The sequence below is a fragment of the Colletotrichum higginsianum genome, chromosome 3 (assembly GCF_001672515.1).
Source record: "Colletotrichum higginsianum IMI 349063 chromosome 3, whole genome shotgun sequence".
In the NCBI taxonomy this organism is placed as follows: domain Eukaryota; kingdom Fungi; phylum Ascomycota; class Sordariomycetes; order Glomerellales; family Glomerellaceae; genus Colletotrichum; species Colletotrichum higginsianum.
In genome coordinates this window covers 1,343,231-1,361,995 of record NC_030956.1, presented here as the reverse complement: position 1 = coordinate 1,361,995, position 18,765 = coordinate 1,343,231, and the positions used below count along the sequence as shown (strand labels likewise).

At 56.8% G+C, this 18,765-nt stretch overlaps 8 protein-coding genes across 8 annotated transcripts; 5 read left to right on the top strand and 3 right to left on the bottom strand.

The window, feature by feature from the left end:
- Positions 1–1,641: 1,641 nt before the first annotated feature.
- Positions 1,642–3,646, top strand: CH63R_03980 (CFEM domain-containing protein; the record flags this gene model as incomplete). Its single annotated transcript, XM_018298955.1, has 6 exons — positions 1,642–1,818; positions 1,884–2,019; positions 2,110–2,288; positions 2,361–2,397; positions 2,465–2,536; positions 2,622–3,646. The coding sequence occupies 6 exons, from the start codon at positions 1,642–1,644 to the stop codon at positions 3,644–3,646; spliced, it is 1,626 nt and encodes a 541-aa protein (XP_018160201.1).
- Positions 3,647–4,510: 864 nt separating this feature from the next.
- CH63R_03979 (FCY1p) lies at positions 4,511–5,446 on the top strand (the record flags this gene model as incomplete). The annotated part of the gene is made up of 2 exons (XM_018298954.1): positions 4,511–4,937; positions 5,043–5,446. The coding sequence occupies 2 exons, from the start codon at positions 4,511–4,513 to the stop codon at positions 5,444–5,446; spliced, it is 831 nt and encodes a 276-aa protein (XP_018160200.1).
- Positions 5,447–7,924: 2,478 nt separating this feature from the next.
- On the top strand, positions 7,925–8,809 carry CH63R_03978 (Dopa 4,5-dioxygenase; the record flags this gene model as incomplete). Its single annotated transcript, XM_018298953.1, has 4 exons — positions 7,925–8,096; positions 8,166–8,240; positions 8,357–8,423; positions 8,551–8,809. 4 exons carry the CDS (start codon positions 7,925–7,927, stop codon positions 8,807–8,809), a joined length of 573 nt encoding a protein of 190 aa, XP_018160199.1.
- A 658-nt stretch (positions 8,810–9,467) lies between these two features.
- CH63R_03977 (uncharacterized protein) lies at positions 9,468–9,809 on the top strand (the record flags this gene model as incomplete). Its single annotated transcript, XM_018298952.1, has 1 exon — positions 9,468–9,809. The coding sequence occupies one exon, from the start codon at positions 9,468–9,470 to the stop codon at positions 9,807–9,809; it is 342 nt and encodes a 113-aa protein (XP_018160198.1).
- A 252-nt stretch (positions 9,810–10,061) lies between these two features.
- Positions 10,062–11,276, bottom strand: CH63R_03976 (Mannosyl transferase; the record flags this gene model as incomplete). Its single annotated transcript, XM_018298951.1, has 1 exon — positions 10,062–11,276. One exon carries the CDS (start codon positions 11,274–11,276, stop codon positions 10,062–10,064), a length of 1,215 nt encoding a protein of 404 aa, XP_018160197.1.
- A 638-nt stretch (positions 11,277–11,914) lies between these two features.
- Positions 11,915–12,271, top strand: CH63R_03975 (Ethanolamine utilization protein; the record flags this gene model as incomplete). Its single annotated transcript, XM_018298950.1, has 1 exon — positions 11,915–12,271. One exon carries the CDS (start codon positions 11,915–11,917, stop codon positions 12,269–12,271), a length of 357 nt encoding a protein of 118 aa, XP_018160196.1.
- A 300-nt stretch (positions 12,272–12,571) lies between these two features.
- Positions 12,572–14,961, bottom strand: CH63R_03974 (C6 zinc finger domain containing protein; the record flags this gene model as incomplete). Its single annotated transcript, XM_018298949.1, has 3 exons — positions 12,572–14,599; positions 14,721–14,895; positions 14,945–14,961. 3 exons carry the CDS (start codon positions 14,959–14,961, stop codon positions 12,572–12,574), a joined length of 2,220 nt encoding a protein of 739 aa, XP_018160195.1.
- A 1,418-nt stretch (positions 14,962–16,379) lies between these two features.
- Positions 16,380–17,983, bottom strand: CH63R_03973 (Mannosyl transferase; the record flags this gene model as incomplete). The annotated part of the gene is made up of 3 exons (XM_018298948.1): positions 16,380–16,851; positions 16,915–17,325; positions 17,457–17,983. The coding sequence occupies 3 exons, from the start codon at positions 17,981–17,983 to the stop codon at positions 16,380–16,382; spliced, it is 1,410 nt and encodes a 469-aa protein (XP_018160194.1).
- Between the last annotated feature and the right edge of the window lie 782 nt (positions 17,984–18,765).

The window sequence follows — 18,765 nt, the reverse complement described above, 5'->3', positions numbered from 1 at the left end:
ACGGGACAGCTGCAGAAGGGGAGAGGGGGCGTCTGCCCACCCGTCTCTTCTTCGTCCTCGCTTCTTGAGTGGTTGAAGGGGAAGAGTGGACATGGCGGAGATGGGTGAGTGGGAAGCTTGGTGAGTGGAAGAACATGAAGGGGGCTTGAGCATACCCTTCTCGAAGCCGGCTTCGAAACACCGAGCGTGAAACATCACAGCGTACATCCCGGAGGGGTGTTGCCGGTCAGGGACAGGGATGCGGAAGCGGGGGAGAGGGGATCTGGGCCGGGCGCAACCTTGGCCGGCCTCACTCTCTCTCCTATGTACGATGTATGGCAGCGATAGACCAACACTGTAAACAGAATTTCCTTTCGAAAAAAAAAAGACACTAAATGAGTATACGGCCCTATTCCTGCTGGTGCGTGTGGAGGAGGAGGATGGACGATGACCGAAGTGCACGGCTCGCTTGGATGGCCACACCCGCTTGATCGACCCAATGATGGGAGACGGCGAGATCTCTCCTGGTCCCGTGAAACAACATGGCCAAATAAGTCCCCTGGTTGATTCTGTCGCCATAGATTAATTAGTGGCCGGTAGCTTCAATATGGCTACAGAAAACCTCCGAGACCTTTGTACTGATGACTATATCGATTTGCCTCAAAGCTCGTGCTCTCGGGCGTCAAAGACTTCACATTTTTGCCAACGGCGGGATTCCCCGATCAAAAGCATTGCCTAGACATTGTAGGCCGAATAAAATTGAGGAATTACGCCGGAGTGTCTTCGGACTTGAGAGAAGTGAGGCCCGTCCGCACCCAGTCAGAGAACATACCTGTCTGTCGATACTTGCAGTACTCTCGATGTAAGTATACTGACTGCCATGCTTTCAAAAGAGAACAAGGGAGGGGGGGGGCTGTCATGCGGTCATGCCTGTTGATGCTTGATGATTGCTGAAGAGTGAGAGCACCACACACACACACACACACACAGATGCAGATCCAATCACCGCGCAAGCGCACAGAACATGGCCACACACTCTTCTCCGTCTCATACACCACGCCGCCCTCTCCGTTGTCAACCTCCCATCCCAACCATCCCATCTCCCCCCTCCAAGACTTCGCAACACTTGGACAGCCCTGGAGATGTGTAGCAGTGTGAGGGGGGAGCTTTGTCCGCCCCGGAGCCCCCTTCGTGTTCTTTTCCGGGGGGTTTGAGGGACACCAGGCCTGCGGCGTCCGAAGCAGAAGACCAGTCATCCTGGATGTGTCAAGCTCAACGGACCAACCTCTTTTGCTGCTGCGAACGGGTCCCCTCGGTACGCAGTAAAGGAAACGGGAGGGTTGATAACGACTCTCTTGCCCCCCCCACACGGGATCCGAGTTGCGTCTTTGCCCATCCCAAGGTCCATGGACGACAATCCAGCAAAAGTATTCAACCTGTGAGGGACTACGCTTCCATTCACCTTACCAAAATCACATCCGGGAGTCTGATAAAACCTAACGTGCCCGCCCGGTGCGGCGACTTGGCGACCCTGGGCCCTGGCCGGTATCGAATGCAACATCGACCCCGTCCATCTAACACGGCTACCACGTCTCGAAAGCTGCATGGATCTGTGAACATCACTGGCGAACAAGCGGCACGATTCGTCAAGGGTACGAAAAAATGCGCACGCCAACCTCGTTGACGGCCTCCCTCGGCCTGCTGTGGATCCCCCTTATGTTGTCGGTGGCCGGCGTCGTCGCGGGAGCGGCGGACCAGCATGAGGTCTTCGTTGGGCGGGATGTGCACCTGTTCGCGAGACAGCAGCTGCCCGACCTCAGCAACATCTCGACATGCGGAGTGAGTAGTCGATAACTCTTTGGAGCGTTCTCCAGATCCACAACGACTAACACTCGGAAACCTAGTTGAACTGTCTCATTCAGGGCATCCAAGGAGTCGGGTGTGACCTCACCAACACGACATGTTCCTGCGCCAGCACTGGGCTCGGTCAGCTAGTTGCGCCCTGCCTGTTGGCAAACTGCACAATGCAAGATTCTTTAGGTATGTGATACGTGATGGTGGGAGGGGAAGGGGATGTCGCGCCTGGCCGTGTTATGGATGAATGGTAATGCTGACGGGCACGTATATCAGACCTTGCAAAGCTCCAAGCTACGCAGTGTAACCTACCGCACGAGTCCCAGACGGCCAAGGTGCTGGCCATTCTCATCGCGGTGTACACAGTCGCGGCTCTCGCTGTCGGACTGCGCCTGCTTGCAAAGAACCTTGCAAAGACGTGGAACCTGGACGACGTACTGATCATCTCGGCCTTGGTGAGTACAGAAAAGCCCGACGTGCCCGTCGTCATGCTTTCCAGGCATCTGCGAGCTAACACGTTGCGCTAGGTCATTGCCATTGCCCCCGTAACCTTTATCATCCTCAGTATGTTTGCCTTTCCTTTTCTTTTCTCTTGGAGTTCCGGCCAGGAAGAGGTACTAACGAGCCACAGTGGCAACCAAAGGGTTCGGCACGCACTTATACGACCTTGAGCCTGGCGGTCTGCTCGAGGTGTTACGGCTATGTGAGTAAAATAACTACCTTTCCAGGCAGCGGGGGGGGGGGGGGGGGGGGCTATACGAAACAGAACTCTAACCACATAAGCACAGTATACGCCGCCGAGATCGTATACGTCTTCGTGCTGCTCCTCGCGAAGCTCTCCCTCGTCGTCTTCTACCTGAGAATCTTTACCGTGCGCAAGTTCCGCATCGCCGCCTACATCCTCATCGGGTTCCTCGTCGTCGGCCAAGTCGTCATCGGCTTCCTCACCATCTTCTCGTGCCACCCCATCGAGCTCTTCTGGAACCGGGACATCCACACGGGCGGCTGCCTCGACGTCAACCAGCTGGCCTACGCCAACTCGGCGCTCGCCATCATCCAGGACCTCATCATCCTCGCGCTGCCCATCGCGATGCTCCCGGGCCTGCAGATGAGCCGCAACAAGAAGATCTCGGTCGCCATGGTCTTTTTGCTCGGCTCCGTCGGCTTCATCTCCACCATCATCCGGCTGCAGGTGCTCGCCGTCTTCGGCAGCTCCATCGACCCCACGTGGGACTACGCCCCGGTCGTGTGGTGGACGACGGTCGAGCTCGGCGTCGTCATCGTCTGCGCTTGCGCACCCATGATCCGCAACCTCGTCGACAAGGTGCTTCCGCGGTTCGTCCTGTTCACGAGGTGGACTTCGCCCAAGCCGTCCAAGGAGGGCAGCTCCCCATCCTCGAGCGGCGGCAGCAGCAAAGGCGGCGGCGGCGGCGAGAGCCCGCGCAAGATGGGGCGGTATCATAAGTTTGGGCGAACCCACAGCCCGCCCCAGTTCAGCGACAACTACGTCCGCGACCATCTCACAGGCCCGCGAGGCCCGCCGGTGCCGCCCAAGGACCACCGCACGGTACCGCCAACCTACCGCGACATGTACGCGTACCAGGGGGGTTCGAAGCAGCCCAAGGCGCTGGAGCCCCCGCCCTCGCCACCGCAGCCGTTCGACCTCTCCTGGAGATCGATGAACCCGTATGGAATCCCGAAAGAAAACCTCGAAGAAGGTGTTGGGAAGAAGAACTACAACATAGACATCGAGATGTTAGAACGGAAAGGACAAGGAGGGAGACGCGTGCTTGTGGAACAGAGGGAGCTCTGAAGGGCCGCTGCGGGGGGTGCAATCAGCGACGATGCCAAGAGGTGCCAACGGCGTTGTGTAATTGTTAGATCCGTTTAGATATCCATTTGGTTCAACACTCTGCTTGGTCTGAGAAAACACTGTTCCCCCCCCCGTTTGTTGCCGGAGTGAACTGAGCCGGTCCGATCGAGAAGCGCTCCGAGCCCTGATCGGGGCGGGGCCGATCTCCACTCGGAACAGACCGGGTTTTAAACGGCCCACGGTTCTGATCGCTTGCACGATAACATAGCATACCAAATGCAATACTGCCGAAGCCTTGATAACCATGTTGGTTATCCCTCGAGTGTAATCTGCCAAAGAGGAATCATGCCACCACCCCGAAGATGGAGGACAACGCACAGCCGGCTAGAGTATGTACACGCACCATGCAGCCGCATATCCTCCTGTATCCGCCTCTGCACCTCGTTTCCCACCCCGTGCCACAGAGCGGGTCGCTCCTCTTGAGGTGGCACGGGTACGCCATATGTCAGATCGTCGAGAACGTGGCCTGGTAAGAACTCCAACCGATATGAGCATCTCTTCAGGCCGGCCATCCGTCAAAGCGAGCTTGAACGGAGAATCCCGAAGACGATTGCAAGCCTCAGAGCCCAACCGACCTTGAAGCACGACTCACAACACCAGCTTGGACATCGACAAACACCAAAAGCCCGAGCAACAGCATTGACGTTGTCCGCTTCTGGTTGTTTTGCCACACCTCCCGCCTTTGCATCACCCGCTAACCCCAAAGGAGTCCTCCTCCGAGCGTTGATATGGCCGAATCCGGACAGAAGCCCGCGTTGCATCTTCGCCTCCTCACAGCCGCCGTGTTGTGAAAAAGTTGAAACAATGGGCGCACTCTCGGTCTCTTCAAGGCAGTTCGTTGCGCCGCTAGGCCTCGCCCTCACCCTCGCTCTTGGTCTCTTGGGGATCCCCTCGGCGGTTGGGTGCGGCGTCGAGAGCGGTCACCAGTGGCATGGCGAGCCCAAGCTGCCACAAAGTAATGCGTCAACTCTGGGATTCCCAACGCCCGTCATCCCGCCGCTGTCGATGATGGACGACGACGACGACGACGACGACGACGACGACGACGACAACGGGATTGATCTCGTCACGCGAGCTCGCTGGATGCGTCAGGCGAACCTGGCCCTACCCGACCCCTGCCCGTTCGGCGCCTTTGGGGCCGTCGTCGTGAACCACACGGTCGGGGGGCCAGGGGAGCTGGTCTGCACTGGCGCGAACGGCAATCGGGTCTCGGGCAACCCGACTCTCCATGGTGCGGTCCCCCCTCTTGTTCTTTTTCCCCTTCGTCCCAAGTCGATTAATCTGTCCTTTATTTTTTTTTTAAACTTTCTGGACGGCAGTTGACCGTGAAACCCAGGGGAGATGGCGGCCATCAATAACTGTTCCGCGCTCTTCGTCGACCCGCGGGGCTCGTACCGGATGACGCCGGCCGAGGCCCTGAATGCATTCGCCGACCTGACCATCTACTCAAACGCCGAGAGCTGCCCCATGTGCGCGTCGGCGATCCGCTGGGCCGGCTTCGGCGGGTACGTCTACGGCACGAGCATCGATGCCCTCGTCGACATGGGCTGGGGCCAGATCCGCATCGGCTCCCGCCGCGTCTTCGAGCTGTCCGCCGACCTGCCCTCCCGGACGAGACTGGTCGGTCCGGTCCTGTCCAATGAGACGGACGTCTTCTTCGGCTGGCAGTTCAATCCGGATGCACCCTGCCCGCGGGGCTGCTTTCGGGACCGGGATCAGGGCGTATGCCGTCCTACGTGAGGGGGCCACGACTCACGGGAGGGGGGATGGGCTTGGCTCGTTTGGGATTATGCAATGATGAGCCTCCCCTCCCCCCTTCAACTGAAGCAGTGCCACGGATGCTATGGAGGTCGAGATGTTCGGGGAGGGGGGGTTCTCTGTGGAAAACCTCCTTTAGTCTCAACCCATCGTCTATCGTCTACCCTCCTTGTCCTTGGCCGTTGCTTGAAGGTGGATTGAGTTTACTCGGCTTGAACTTGGAGGTGTTCGCCGGGGACTTTTGGCTGTCCCGCGACGACATCTTGCAGTTGCAGTAGAGGCAGGGATGAGAAAGCGGAATAAGCGTGAAACGCACAAGCCGGAGACGTTCTAGATGCAAAGGACCACGCGGCCGCAACATCATGTGAGACAAAATAAGGCAACACTATCGATCTGGACGCAGAAAGTCAAATAAGCGAGGAATAACTCTCGACCAGAGGGAACAGACCTCTCACATGGGCAGGTTCAATTAAGACGTCTCTTGTCTCTTTGATCTTGATGTGGACGAGCTACCGTTACATGTTCTGCAGCCATCCCATTTGAGTGACAATTGTGGACATCGTTCACTTGTTGAACCGTGGCAGCTAGTCTTGGCATATCGTGAAAGACAAAGTCTCGAGGGGGGGGGGGGGGGGGGGGGGACCTGGGGAGCATGAGCTTGGCTTTAATGCCGTGTTGCCGTAGAAGGGACACAAGACAGCGTGGTCCTGGCCTTGGGTTGTATGGCTCTCGAGCGTGGAGGTTTTCTATCGGACATCGGAATGACCGAATCAAACCGTCCGAGAGACCAGGACGAGAACTCCAACCATCCATTAACGGAAGCAAAGACGGTTCGAAAGGTCCAGAGATCGGATAAGGTCTCTTGATGCGGCCTATGTGACTTCACCCCCCCTCTATGATCTTGGATCCTTACTCCTGGAACCGATTCGGCAATTTTTAAGTCACTTATCCCTACTTATTACATAGCACAAGGTCAGAACCATGCAGTTACTAGCCGCAAGACGATCAAAACAAAGACGGACTTCTTAAAACACACGAAGACACCGGCATTCGTGACCTGTGCTACATAGTACCTGGTTTCGTAGGCCACAGGACGAAGCTTGCTTCACACGGTTTCGATAATACGGGCCGAAGACGGCCCGTTCGTGTACGAGTCACCAATTTACACTGCAGACGATACGAGATAGTGTCACCTACACGCGTCACACGGCTTAGCAAACAGTCGCAGAATGCATGACTTGAATCGGTTATGTATCGTGCCGTAGAGGTCGAGCGACTAACAGCGGTGTATTTGTGGGAATATTTTGCCAGTTCTGTAGCAGTCATTAAACGTGACAACTGAAGCAGTTTCAGCATATAAATAATACAAGAATTCAGAACAGCAGGCCTAACCCGTCGTCGCACCGTTCAAGCATTAAGCCAGGACGAGGACAGCAGTTGTCGAATGGCGGCTTAAGGAGCAGAATTAGGTGGACTTCGGAGTGCTTCAGTCAAGATCTCAGGTGACAGACAGACGGAGCGGCACTTGTCCAAGTCACTTTAGTATGTACTTAAAATTTCACATCAGCGTTCGATGTGGCTCGCTCAACAGACACTTACACGGAGGACTGTATGATGTGTTCGGCGTGATCAAGCGTAGCGCTGTGGCTCTGGAGTTATGATAGGCTTCTATGTGACAGTCAAATAGAGCGGGTACTGGAACTTTCGTCATTATTTTGCAATCTCTGGACTGCTCGTATGACGATACTGCTGGAGAAATAGAACATGCAATACGTACGGGTCACAAACGTTCTGTAAACATTTATGTTCCGCCAACAGACTGTTCGTAAAAGGCCTCCCTTGTCAAGTTGCCAAGCTGAACACAGGAAGACAACAGCACAACGACTGGAAACTTGCAAGTAAGCCATGGCTTGCGGAAGCATGCAATCGTTCTATCAAATCGCCCTAATTACGGTCCTTGGCCTGATTGAAGAGCAACAAGACCTCCTTACCAAGTGGCGTGGCAAACTAATAGCCGGTGCCCCTAATGCCCATAGCATTACAGGAGCTGGGGTTCTCACAAAAGGAAGGGTCTCATATCGGCGGCATGGATGCTGTGTAAGTAAGCTGCCAAGGGTTGTTAGTCTCAACGACCTGAACGTCTATAGGTGACGCCTTTTTTCTAGATTTCGAAGTTGTTCCTATGATGATAATACTTATAATTGGTCTCCCGCACTCGATTTTGTTAGGTTGTCTCACGCCGAGAAGCCCCGTCTCTATCCGGCCGCCTTCGTCTGCTGCATACTGCACACGCACGTGAGAATCCCAGAGATGGCGTGATTGGACAATTGATGCTCCGCATGCTGACTCGTGTCCAACACACACACATGTCTTTTCCCTCCATCACACCACTCTCCGTCAACGCCGAGTCGTCATCCCACTCTCCCACGTTGTCGCAGAGACGCGCAAACGTTGCTCAAGATGACCATGGTCACTCATTCCACACCGCCGACACCCCAGTCCGACCTGAAGACGGTCGTCGAGAGTCGGACCCGGGAGTGGCACTTCCACATCTACTTCTTGCTCCAGTCGCCCCAGGAGACGGCCGCCGCGCTCGCCCTCCGTGATGCCGTCCTAAGGCTGCGCCGTGATGGTAGGTGAAAAGCAGGCGGTATTGGGACTTGACGACGTGGAACGTCAGTTGACTGACGACTTCCCCCAGGCGCCTTCGTTGCCGTCCCGCTGTTCAGGGTGAATGAATATCCCATCGGCCCGCATCCCGCGGGATCATACGAGAGTACGTGAAAACAAAACCCCCGGGAGAAATCGGAGACCGAGATCGATGGGGGCGACTCTCGCAAACCGGATGTTTGCTTCTGTATAACTCATGACCAGAAAGCTGACGCGACGTAGTCTGGGTACCGGATTCCTCGTTTTCCGATGTTTTCTTCTACTTGGCAGCAAACCGAGGCAACCTAAGGTGAGATTGCATTTTTATCCCAATCTCAAGTGCCTTTCGCTTCACTCAACTCTGAAGTCACTTTTGAAGATTCAAGTTGGGCGGCTTTTTCGTTGTTGTCCCGCTTCTAACATGTAATACGTTCAAGTGTCCTCGTCCACCCCTTGACTGTAAGTCAACGGCGGGATCATGAAACCCGGAACGCTTGGATGGGTACCCCCTGGCCCATTTACTTGGACGCTTTGCCGGTGGATGGTGAGATTACGCTTCAATACCCCGAGCTGGGCCTGGGTTGGTCCACTTCTCCCGAGCAGGAGGTCTCCCTTGAAGAGAGACGCAAGAGAGGCGCGGAAGTCGAGGCTTTACTGGCCCATGATCCGGAAGCTGCCCCCGCTCCCGAGGATTGAGAGAGAGAGAGAGAGAGAGAGGGAAATAAAAAGAGCCTAATTTCAAACGTTTGTGGAGGTTAGAAACGACTGGTAGGTGGTTATGGTAATCAAGCCGAGAAGAAACGGCTCAATATGAAAACAGCGAGTGTTTTGGTGTGCTTTTATGACTTTGCGTAACCCATAAGGTATGCGACCGAAGAGGCTACGACGCACACATCCGCAAAAGATATGGGTGACGTCTTTTGACACACTGCAAGTTGTACCATCATGTCATGACAACGTTTCCAGGCCGGCTCGACAAAAGTTGCCCTAGCAAGTATGACATGGAGACCCGTTATCAGATCACCAGGTCCATACAGACTGTGCTCGCAGGCGGCCTGCAGAATCTGTATGAGGGATCACGGTGGCCCGGCCGTCGGGCATCCCGACCTGGTCATACAAGGGCAAGACAGTCGAAATGCATGGATCATTATAAGACAAACGTTGTGGTCCAAAAGAAGACTTTGAGTTCGTTCGTGGATTCGCCCCAAGGATAGTTGTGAACCCCCTGAAGGTATGTTCATAACTACCTGCAGACATTTGGAGTGCTGCTCGACCAGCAGGCCAGGAATCTGGACCAAAGCTGACATGGCATGTGACCCCAGGTGAACAGACCGCAGCGAAGCAACAATCAACCATGAAGCCGGCCATGCTCATCGCCGCCGCGGTGCTCCCCCGCGTATCGCTCGCGGTCTTCTGCGCCGCGTCCGCTTACCTCGGATCCGGCCGCCCCGGGAGCTGCACCGGGCAGAACCTGGGCCACGGGAACCTGTCCCGGCCCGGCGTCAGCGAGTGTTTCACGGCGATCAACGGCGCCTGCGCCCTGGTCGTCAACAAGCAGAGCGGGAGGGGGTGTAACTGCTCCGTCAACCTCTTTTCGGGAGGGGACTGCAACCGGACCTCGGTGGGCACGCTGGCGTGTAGCAGGATCGGCGCATCGTTGAAGATCAACTTTGATCACTTCAACATTCGTTGTTGAACTGCACTTGTAGGTTTCCAAGGTAACACTCACGGCTCTTGGAGATTCCTTTGCTGATACATCATACGGGCAAAGACGATACGCCGGTATGAAGTACATTCGTCAAAGTCATCAGTGTGGCAAGGTCAAACTGCCGATGGATTTACACTAGATAACATGCTGCTTGAATTGGGTACATTATGATTTTGATTCAGTCATATCCGTTTAAGAGGTGTTTCTCACAAGATACAAATTCATCATGCTCCATCCCGCTCACCAGGGATACCGACGGACCTCGTCCTCCTTCTCCAAGTCTAGCCCCCGGGCCACCTGCTTCTGATGCTCCCTGTCGAGATACTCCAAGAGGACCGTCTCGTACTTCTCCCGTCCCTTGTAATTGGCTACGGTCTCGTCCCAGCTGCGAATGGCGCTCGCCAGCCTGCCCGGGACATAGTCCTCGGCAACAAGCTCCGTGACGGGGTGGAAGTAGGTGCGGATGGTGAACACGATGGCCCCGGTCCGGGGGAGCCGGCGCAGGGACTGCCTCTCGGAGCGGAAGTAGTGGTGCTCGACGGCCCTGTCCTTCTCGGCCGTGCTCCAGCTGACGACGGGGCTGTCTTCGTGGCCGATGCTCCAGCTCCACGGCAGCGCGTCGTCGACCTGGATGAAGTAGTTGTTGCGCGAGTAGATCTGGTCGCGGCGGAGGCGCCGGAAGAAGCTGGCCATGCCGGTGTGCAGCTTCTCCCGGTAGTGGGGGACGTCGCCCGAGGTGTGAATCTCCTCGAGGGACATGCCGAACTTGTCGCCCAGCCGCCAGAAGCCCGCGAGCAGGATGGCGCCGGCGAGGAGGTAGTATTGGCCGTCCGGCCGCTCGATCATGATGGCGAGGTCGTCCTGCACGAGCCTGGCGGCGATGGCCATGGGGTCTTCTTTGAGAGGCGACTCGGTGATGTTGAAGGACTCCCCGGACCATAAGTTGTCGATCCCGACGGCGGTGCGTTTGAAGAGCGTCGGGTACCGAGCAGGCAGATACTGGACCAGCTCTTCCAGGAGCTCCATGGCTGCTGGGTAGGCCTCGGGGTCCGTCCCGACACACTTCTCGCCCCTTTCCTGGATCCGAGTTGCCTTGTCGGCGTGGAACTTGGGAAACTGGTTGTCGAGCTCGATCCATTCGTGCGGCTGGATGGAACGGAGACCCATCGTGACGTTGTACTTGGGCCCATATCGAAACGCGCGGTAGGGAAGTGGCTTGGTCTTGTCGATGGACCAGTCGGGGTAAGGGCTTGGGATAGGCATCTGCCACGAGTCGGATATCTTCTTGGGCTTTTCATGGCTTCTTCTTGATGGCTCGTTGCTGAAAGGAGCGCTTTTGCTCCGTCGCAAGGTGCTGAACGATCGTGAGAGAAGGGCTGCGGAAAAGAGGGCGAGAAGTCCGATGAGCAGCTTCCATGCCTCTGAACTGAGGAGAGATGTGACCGAGCGAATCATGGTTTAATGGGGGATTACAAGGTAAAACCTATCTACGCAAGGTTTGGAAAAGATAAAAACCTCGTTCTGGCAGGATAGGAAACATGCTTTTTTTGGAAGGGCGAGGGAAGTTGAAATTCATTATCACTCTTGACTGGATTCTTAGCAACGACTACTCATTAGGATAAGGCTTCTCGTAAAGCGGTACGCCCGACAGCCAGAGACCGTAAAACATCCGTATCTCTTCTCCAGACTTGTTCCCCGCATGATCGGCTGCCTTTTGGAAACGGATCCCCCCCTCGCCAGACCAGACGGTCCCGAGATGGACCGGAGCACTTGGCCGGATGAGGAAATTTTACCCTATCGACCATTGATACCCGTCCGTCAACGGTCCGATGTTCCAGTGAAACCGAACCTTGCAACCAGACGCATTGGATTTCATCATGAGGGGGAGGGGTTCAGGGAATTACTCAAAGTGGTAATTCGAGGCAGCTTATTGAGTCCAGGTTATTGTATATAACATGTTAGGCCACAACGAGCTTCATGTAATCGATGAACTATTGTATACCCACCATTACAGATCCAAATCTTACAGCAAAGTCTAACAGTACCAGCCAGACTAAATTCATTACATTTCAAGCCCCTAAAACATCATCAAAATGGCCGCCTTCCAACACTACGCCAAGGCCCAGTCGACCTTCCAAATCCCCCTTCTCGCGGGCGACAACGCCTACCTCGGCGACGTCTTCTCCAGCGACGAGACGAGCCCCGAGAAGCCCGTCTCCTCCGGCCTGTTCCGCCTCACCAAGGGCGAGCCCCTCACGTACACGTACAAGTACGACGAGATGAAGATCATCCTCGAGGGCGACTACACGATATCCGACGAGACGGGCCAGAAGGTCGAGGCCAAGCCCGGCGACGTCTTCTACTTCCCCAAGGGGTCGACCATCACCTTTACAACGACCGACTACGGCCTGGCATTCTACGTCGGCCAGCGGAAGAAGAGCGATTTTTGATGGCGTCGCGTTGCAGATGCTGGGAGAAGTGCATCATGAGGACTATCATACAGTCTCATACTCCTTGATTTTGTAACCCCATCAAGAAGAAGAGCAGAGACAATCAGATATCAATGAACAGTAACAATATAAAGCAACAATGATGAACACGTCATGTCAACGAATTTTATTGTTCATAAAGCCACGCTCAACCTTGAAGCCATCCTGAACGTCCCATTACCGCCCCAATTCGCCCGACCAACGCCCAAAACCTTTCCCGTTCAGACCAGCATTATGTGTAAACACCAGAAACCTTTGTAACTATCCAAACATTGATCGCAAGTCGTTATCTTCCATGACATCGATCCAGTGAACCGTCGGCGACCCGATGTCGCCGTCGTACGCCCTCCAGATGGACTGGACAAGCTCCTTGGCCACCACGACGGGCGTCGGGGGCAGGCTGCTCTCCAGGATGCTCAGGCGCCTCATGACGAAGTGCCGGGCGCTGCCGACGTCGAGGGTCATGTTCGACATGGGGCCCTCCCGCGCCGGCGCGTCCGCCATCTGGCTGATGTACAGCGAGAGGTTGTGCGAGTCGAACAGGGGCGGCGGGCTGACCATGTTGGAGCCGGTGCCGCCCATCAGGTCCTGCTGGAGGGAGCCGAAGGCGGCGAACATGTCCGAGGCCGCCGGCGCGTCGTGCCTCAGCCCCGTGCTCGCCGAGATGTACAGCAGCGGCTGGATGACGCGGGTGCCCGACGTGGCCGGGATGTGCTCGAGCACCTTGACCAGCCGAAGGGCCAGGGGGATGATCCACTCGTCCCACGGCACCGAGCCGCTCTCGGTCATGGGCGACTCGGCGGGGAGCCGGAGCGAGACCAGGTCGGGGAACGTCTGGTACAGGTGCAGCAGGGACGAGAGCCTGTACGCCTCGGCGACGCGGGCGAGGTGGGAGACGGGGGTCGAGCTGTCGCCCGTGTCGACCTCGGGGCTCTCCGAGGGGAAGTCGAGCTCCAGCAGCTGCTCCTCGAGACGCTGGGCGCCGATCAGGTCCTGCAACGCGTTGGAAAAGTACTTTTGGGGGTCCATGGCGGCCTGCCGCAGACGGTGGCGGGCCGTCCGGCAGAGGCGGATGCACTGGGCAAAGAGGCGCGTCGTGAGGGTCGACACCCCCGTCCACGGATGGGGCGAGCGCTCGTCCGTGACCTGGAGCTGGGACTCCGGGTGGTCGTCGGCCTGCTGGTCGAGGGGCTCGTCGTCGCGGACCACGGACAGGAGCATCTCGCAGTACGCCAGGCTCTTGTTGAAGAAGGACAGCATGTCCTGGTTGGCGGTCGAGAAGGCGGCGGCGGCGGCCGACTGGGCGTTGAGCCGGCGGATGAGGGACCGGGCCTCGCGGAGGAAGGGCAGGCCGTAGAGGCGCGAGTCGATCCAGCAGACGGTGGTGCCGAGGCAGAAGAGCGAGAAGAGGAGGCCGGTCGGGACGGCGCGGTGGTCGGGGCGGGCCTTGACGACCTGCAGCTCGGCCTGGATGAAGTCGGTCGCCCGCTGCATGAGCCGCAGGGCCGACTGCCGCATGCTGGGGAGGCGCGAGGCGAGGAACGCGGCCGACATGCTCTCGAGGGAGCTGCACACCGTCGCCGAGGTGCGCCACAGGTCGATGGCGATCTTGCGGTTGAGGTTCGTGTTGGAGTCGAAGCCGGACCACGCCGGGCAGACCTGTTCGAACCAGTTGATGACGAAGGCCGACGAGGTGTCGGCGAGGCCGGGCGTCAGAGAGTAGGGGGCGAGTTGGTTCTGGTTCTGGTTCTGGTGGTGGTGCTGGTGCTGTTGTTGGCGTTGGCGTTGGCGTTGTTGGCGTTGGCGTTGGCGTTGGTCGTTCGTTGTTGATGATGATGATGAGGGATCCGGTGGTCGCACCAATGTGTTTGCGGGTGTACGCCGAGGCGAGATGGGCGGCTCTTCGACTGTTATCCGTGACATGTCCTCGAGGCCGTCGTCGCTCCTCCGATCTACCGTGGTGTCGTTCCCATTGCCCTGTCTTTCTGCCTCTTCTCGGGCGGAGGTCCTGGAAGACGACGAGGACGACGAGATCGAGTACCGGTCTCTCGCAGAACTGGTATCGGACGAGCCGGAACTCCGTCTCTCGGCAGGAGACCGGCCCTCGGGCACATGTTCAGCGGCGGGCCGCTTCGATGAGCCCTGCGCGGCGTTGAAGTCTTCAAACGTCAGGTCTTGGAGGACGGGCTGGTGCTTGAACGACCACCTCAGGCCCTGCGCGAATCCTCCGCACTTGATTCCCTTGCGCGAGCACTGTTGGCACGCGGGCCGCGTCTCGTCACATTTCAACTGCGCCAACGACGAACGAACGGTCAGTTTAAACTCGCGGGTCCGCGGACCACCAGGGGGCCGACGTGGTTGTATGTGGGAAGATTTCCGACGTACGTGCTTGGCTTTGCAAGTGACGCACCCCGATCTCGACCGGGGGCTGAGGCCGGTTCTGGTTTTGGCGGAAGACCTGGGCTTCTTCGGCGGTACCATTGAACTCTGCTCGGTCGGATGGGAGAGCGTGGAAAAGTGGATGGTGGCGGTGTCTTGTCTCTGTTTTGAAGAGCGTGCGTAGGGCGCAACACAAATACACAAACCTGAAGAGGAGGTGGCTGTTTTTTGTGTGCAATCAAGGCTATCAGTCACCGGTCATCGGCCCTCATCGTGATCGGATGGGGAGGGGGGTTCATTCATATTGGCAGCGCGGCCAGTCTGCAGCGGTGCATAGAAACGCGGGGGGGGGGGGGGATATCTTATGACGCTGTTTGTAGCTTAGGACATATTTGGCTGGCAGATGATAAGCCGGGCAACATTCGTTGATTGGCCGCAGAGATGGGACGCGTTAAAGGGCCAGAGTGTGCTTCAAATGGACTCCGTGGATATCCTTGCCATGGGACAACGGCAGACCGATGCCGCATGGAGTCAGGTTGGGGTTCGGTTCGTATCAAGTCTGGATGATCCCGGGAGGAGTAGAGGAGCATGGGCGGCAACTCCTGTTTTACAAAGCACTCAAGTCACTCATTCATCGTCTTGACAGTTGACCTCTTGCTTGTCACCAGTATCAAAATGCACGCACATAACACCTATGTAGGCTATGCTGTGGTATCAAGCAGTTGATGTTGGTTAAACATTTGATCGTGTTCACAGCAACCCCCTCCGCCCCCCCCCCCTTGAGAAACACTAAGCAAGAGATAGGAATCCCGAAATCCCGTGGACTCCCCCCCTCGTCTTTCCCGGAGTCTCGGCGATAAGAAGGCCAGGCCGCTTGTGAGAGACGGGGGGATTTGAGGAGTTCCAGGCCAAGATAAAGCGGTGATCGCCCCGGTATACCCCGCATTATGCAGGCATCCGGTCCAATGATGGACTTCTTATTGTTCTTTTATCTATCCCCTGTGCGTGCCGGGAAGGGCGCTGCGGGAGCACCGCTGGGAAGATAAGACAGATGAAGTGGCGCGTTCGCTGGGTTTTGCAACAGGGGGCATTGGGGTGGTTCGGTTGATGCAGGCCACGACGGTCTCACCGGACGTTCTTCACAAAAGACTCATCGAAATCGATCAAGACTTGGGGCCACGGAAACTGATGATGCTTCAACGCTGAAACTTGTTATAGGAACTGAACTCCATTGCCTATGGAGACATATGAACGGAAGTCTCCCGTCGCCCAAACCACCATGTCCATGTCCATGTACCCCGCATTCTGCTATTCCTCTTCCGTCACACATGCCACGCTCCCCGTCGATTTACGTTGTTTCCATTAGTAAAGGAACATTTCCCCATTTTGCGTCAATCTGGGGGTGATGGTGGTGCGTGGTGTCTTGGGGGTCGAATCACCGGGACGAGGCGTTGCATCTCGGCAGCGTCAATCATCTAATCATCTCCAGGAAACACGGGGGAGGGGGCCGACGTGGCAAGCTCTTACTTACCCCGGTAACACGCTCGAAAGTAAGTACATGTTGAACAACACATTAGTCAATGGTGAGACTGACAAGTTACACCAGTTGGTGGATTGGCACGGTTTCCTTACAACAGTCTTCTCTTATTACGTTGTACAACTCAACTATACGCTGGATGACCTTTCCTCTTCACTCCACAGTCCACTTTCTCTCCCATCCCCTGAAAAAGGGAGCCTCGGGCAAGGTATGTACGTCCCAGTCCCTCTCGATAAGGTCGTTTTCGACCTGATACTCCTCGTACGCCCTCAACGTCGGCTTCGCCACGTGCTCCACATGCCATGTTCCCTTGTACTTGATGATGTTTTCTTTGCCTTCGTTGAGAACCTTGAGCAACAAAGAAGGAATGTACGGCTCGTCTTTGAAGTCCGTCAGCGGGGTAAACAGGGCCTTGAAGTTGAAGACGACGGCGCCGGACAGCGGGAGGCGGCGGAGGGTCTGCCAGTCGACCCGCAGGTAGACGTCCTCCGGCCTCAGATCGGGGTCCTGGCACTCGCGATGGGCGAACCCGGGGTGGTCCGACGGCAGAAACAGAGGCTGGCCCATCTCGAGGCCCCACGACCCCCTTTGAATCGGCTTGTTCGTCGTCATCTTGGTGAAGAACCTGCACACCCCCAGATCAGCAACGCGCGAGCTCTCCGACTTCTAGATGCACAATCAACCGTACCGGTCCATGCTGAACTCCATCTTCTCCTTGTAGTCCGGGACGGCCTTGTGTATGCCGGGAAGTCCCAGGCCCATCTTCTCGCTGATCTTCCAGCCGACGGACGAGCACACCACGCCGGCCCGCAGCACGTAGCGCCCGGTCTCGGGATCGCGGATCATGACGCCAAAGTCCTCGGGCACGTTGTCCAGCAGCGCAATCAGTGGCTCGGTCTCTGAGAGGTCGGTCGTGGTCCCCAGTATCCTGTTGACCAGCACGCTGCCGTCGCGCTGGAACTGCTTGGGGTACCGCGCGCAGATGAACTGGAAGACCATCTCCGCCAGCTCTTTGCAGGCGAGCTCGGAGCCCGGCAAGGCTGCGAGGACACCCTCGCCGTTCTTGGCGTACAGATCCCGGCGCTCGGCGATGCGGTCCCTGTACGTGTTTTCAAGCTCGATCCAAAAGTCCGTGTCCATCTTTGACAACGCTTATATATGTGACAACGGTGCGTGTGAGTTCGTCGCATTCGTGGCCCGCCGTGTGGAGGAGCATGGAGAAACTTGGACTTACACATGGTCTGGTGGTAAGCCCATCGGAACGGCCGATACGGACGCGGGACGGCTTTGTCAATGTCAAAGTTCTCTAGAGGCGATGGCAAAGGAACGCCAGAGAGCGTCGCGTAGTCGGGGAAGTCGCCGAGAGACTTGATGTCGGCGACGCTGAAGCCGCTGAAGTTGAATTCGTCGGGACCCGCGGTGCGGTAGTCGGCGTCCAGCTTCAGGATGGGCTTCCGAGATGCGGCGAGGTCTACCTCAGTGACGTCGGCATATTGGGGTCCCAGCTCGGCGAGTGTGGCTCGCTGGGATGGCGGGAACGAGTTCACATAACTCGGCCCCTTCTCGGTCTTCACGTCAGGTTTCTCGGCCTGCTGCTGGTGGCTGAACGAAGGGGCGCGGTTGAATCTCTGAAAGACCTTGCGGCTGTCGACAAGAGCACTGATGAGATAGACGAGACCACCTGTGAAGGCGACGATACCGAGGATGGTGGTGACGGCCTGGTAGCCTCCAGTAGTAATATTAATGGGTTGCAACATCACGAACTAGTAGTACGTGCTACACACAAAATGCAAATAATGACTTGGCAACGAACGCCTCTCTTGTTCTTGTCCCAGTCGGTGAAAGCGGTGGGATAAGTATCCACGACTCATGGAATTCAAACGCCGTCCACCAGATCGACCAAATCACCAAGTCATCCATCCTTCCTCCTCCCCCGCCCTGAGACATTACATCACGTTACCGTCTGAATACACTGCGAAAGTACAGACGGCCTACATCGTACACACACCCCCTCGGAAGCGGAAAGATTATACGGACCGAACTCTAATGACCCCGGCGTGGTCGAGCCTAACCCCTTTTGTTAAATCTACCCGGCCACGTCTCTGCTCGCCAATGATACCGCGATAAGAAGAGACACATGGACATCGGGCGCGGGATGTGACCCCGCTCGATGACGACCCCGTCCCCTCCTCCCCGGCTGTTTGTGTCCGCCGCCCCTTTTCGGCTCTTCAGGCGGAGGCCGCAGCCACCATATGCGGCCTGGACGCCGTCATGGTTTCCTTGCAGTAGTCCGTTGCTGAGCCCGAAACCCCAGCCGGTAGGATGGTTGGACGGGATATGACACCGTCTATTTACTCCTTTCACGTGAAGTGTATCTGATCTATTTGGGTTCGTTGATCTGGACGAAATGCCATTCAATGTTGCCCCCCACCCCTCATTGGATAGGGTTGAACGTCCGTTTGCAGCAGTCCGGCCCGGTGGTGACGGGTGAACAGGCGCGTGTACGAATACTGATGCTCCCTTGCATTCCTCCTCCAGC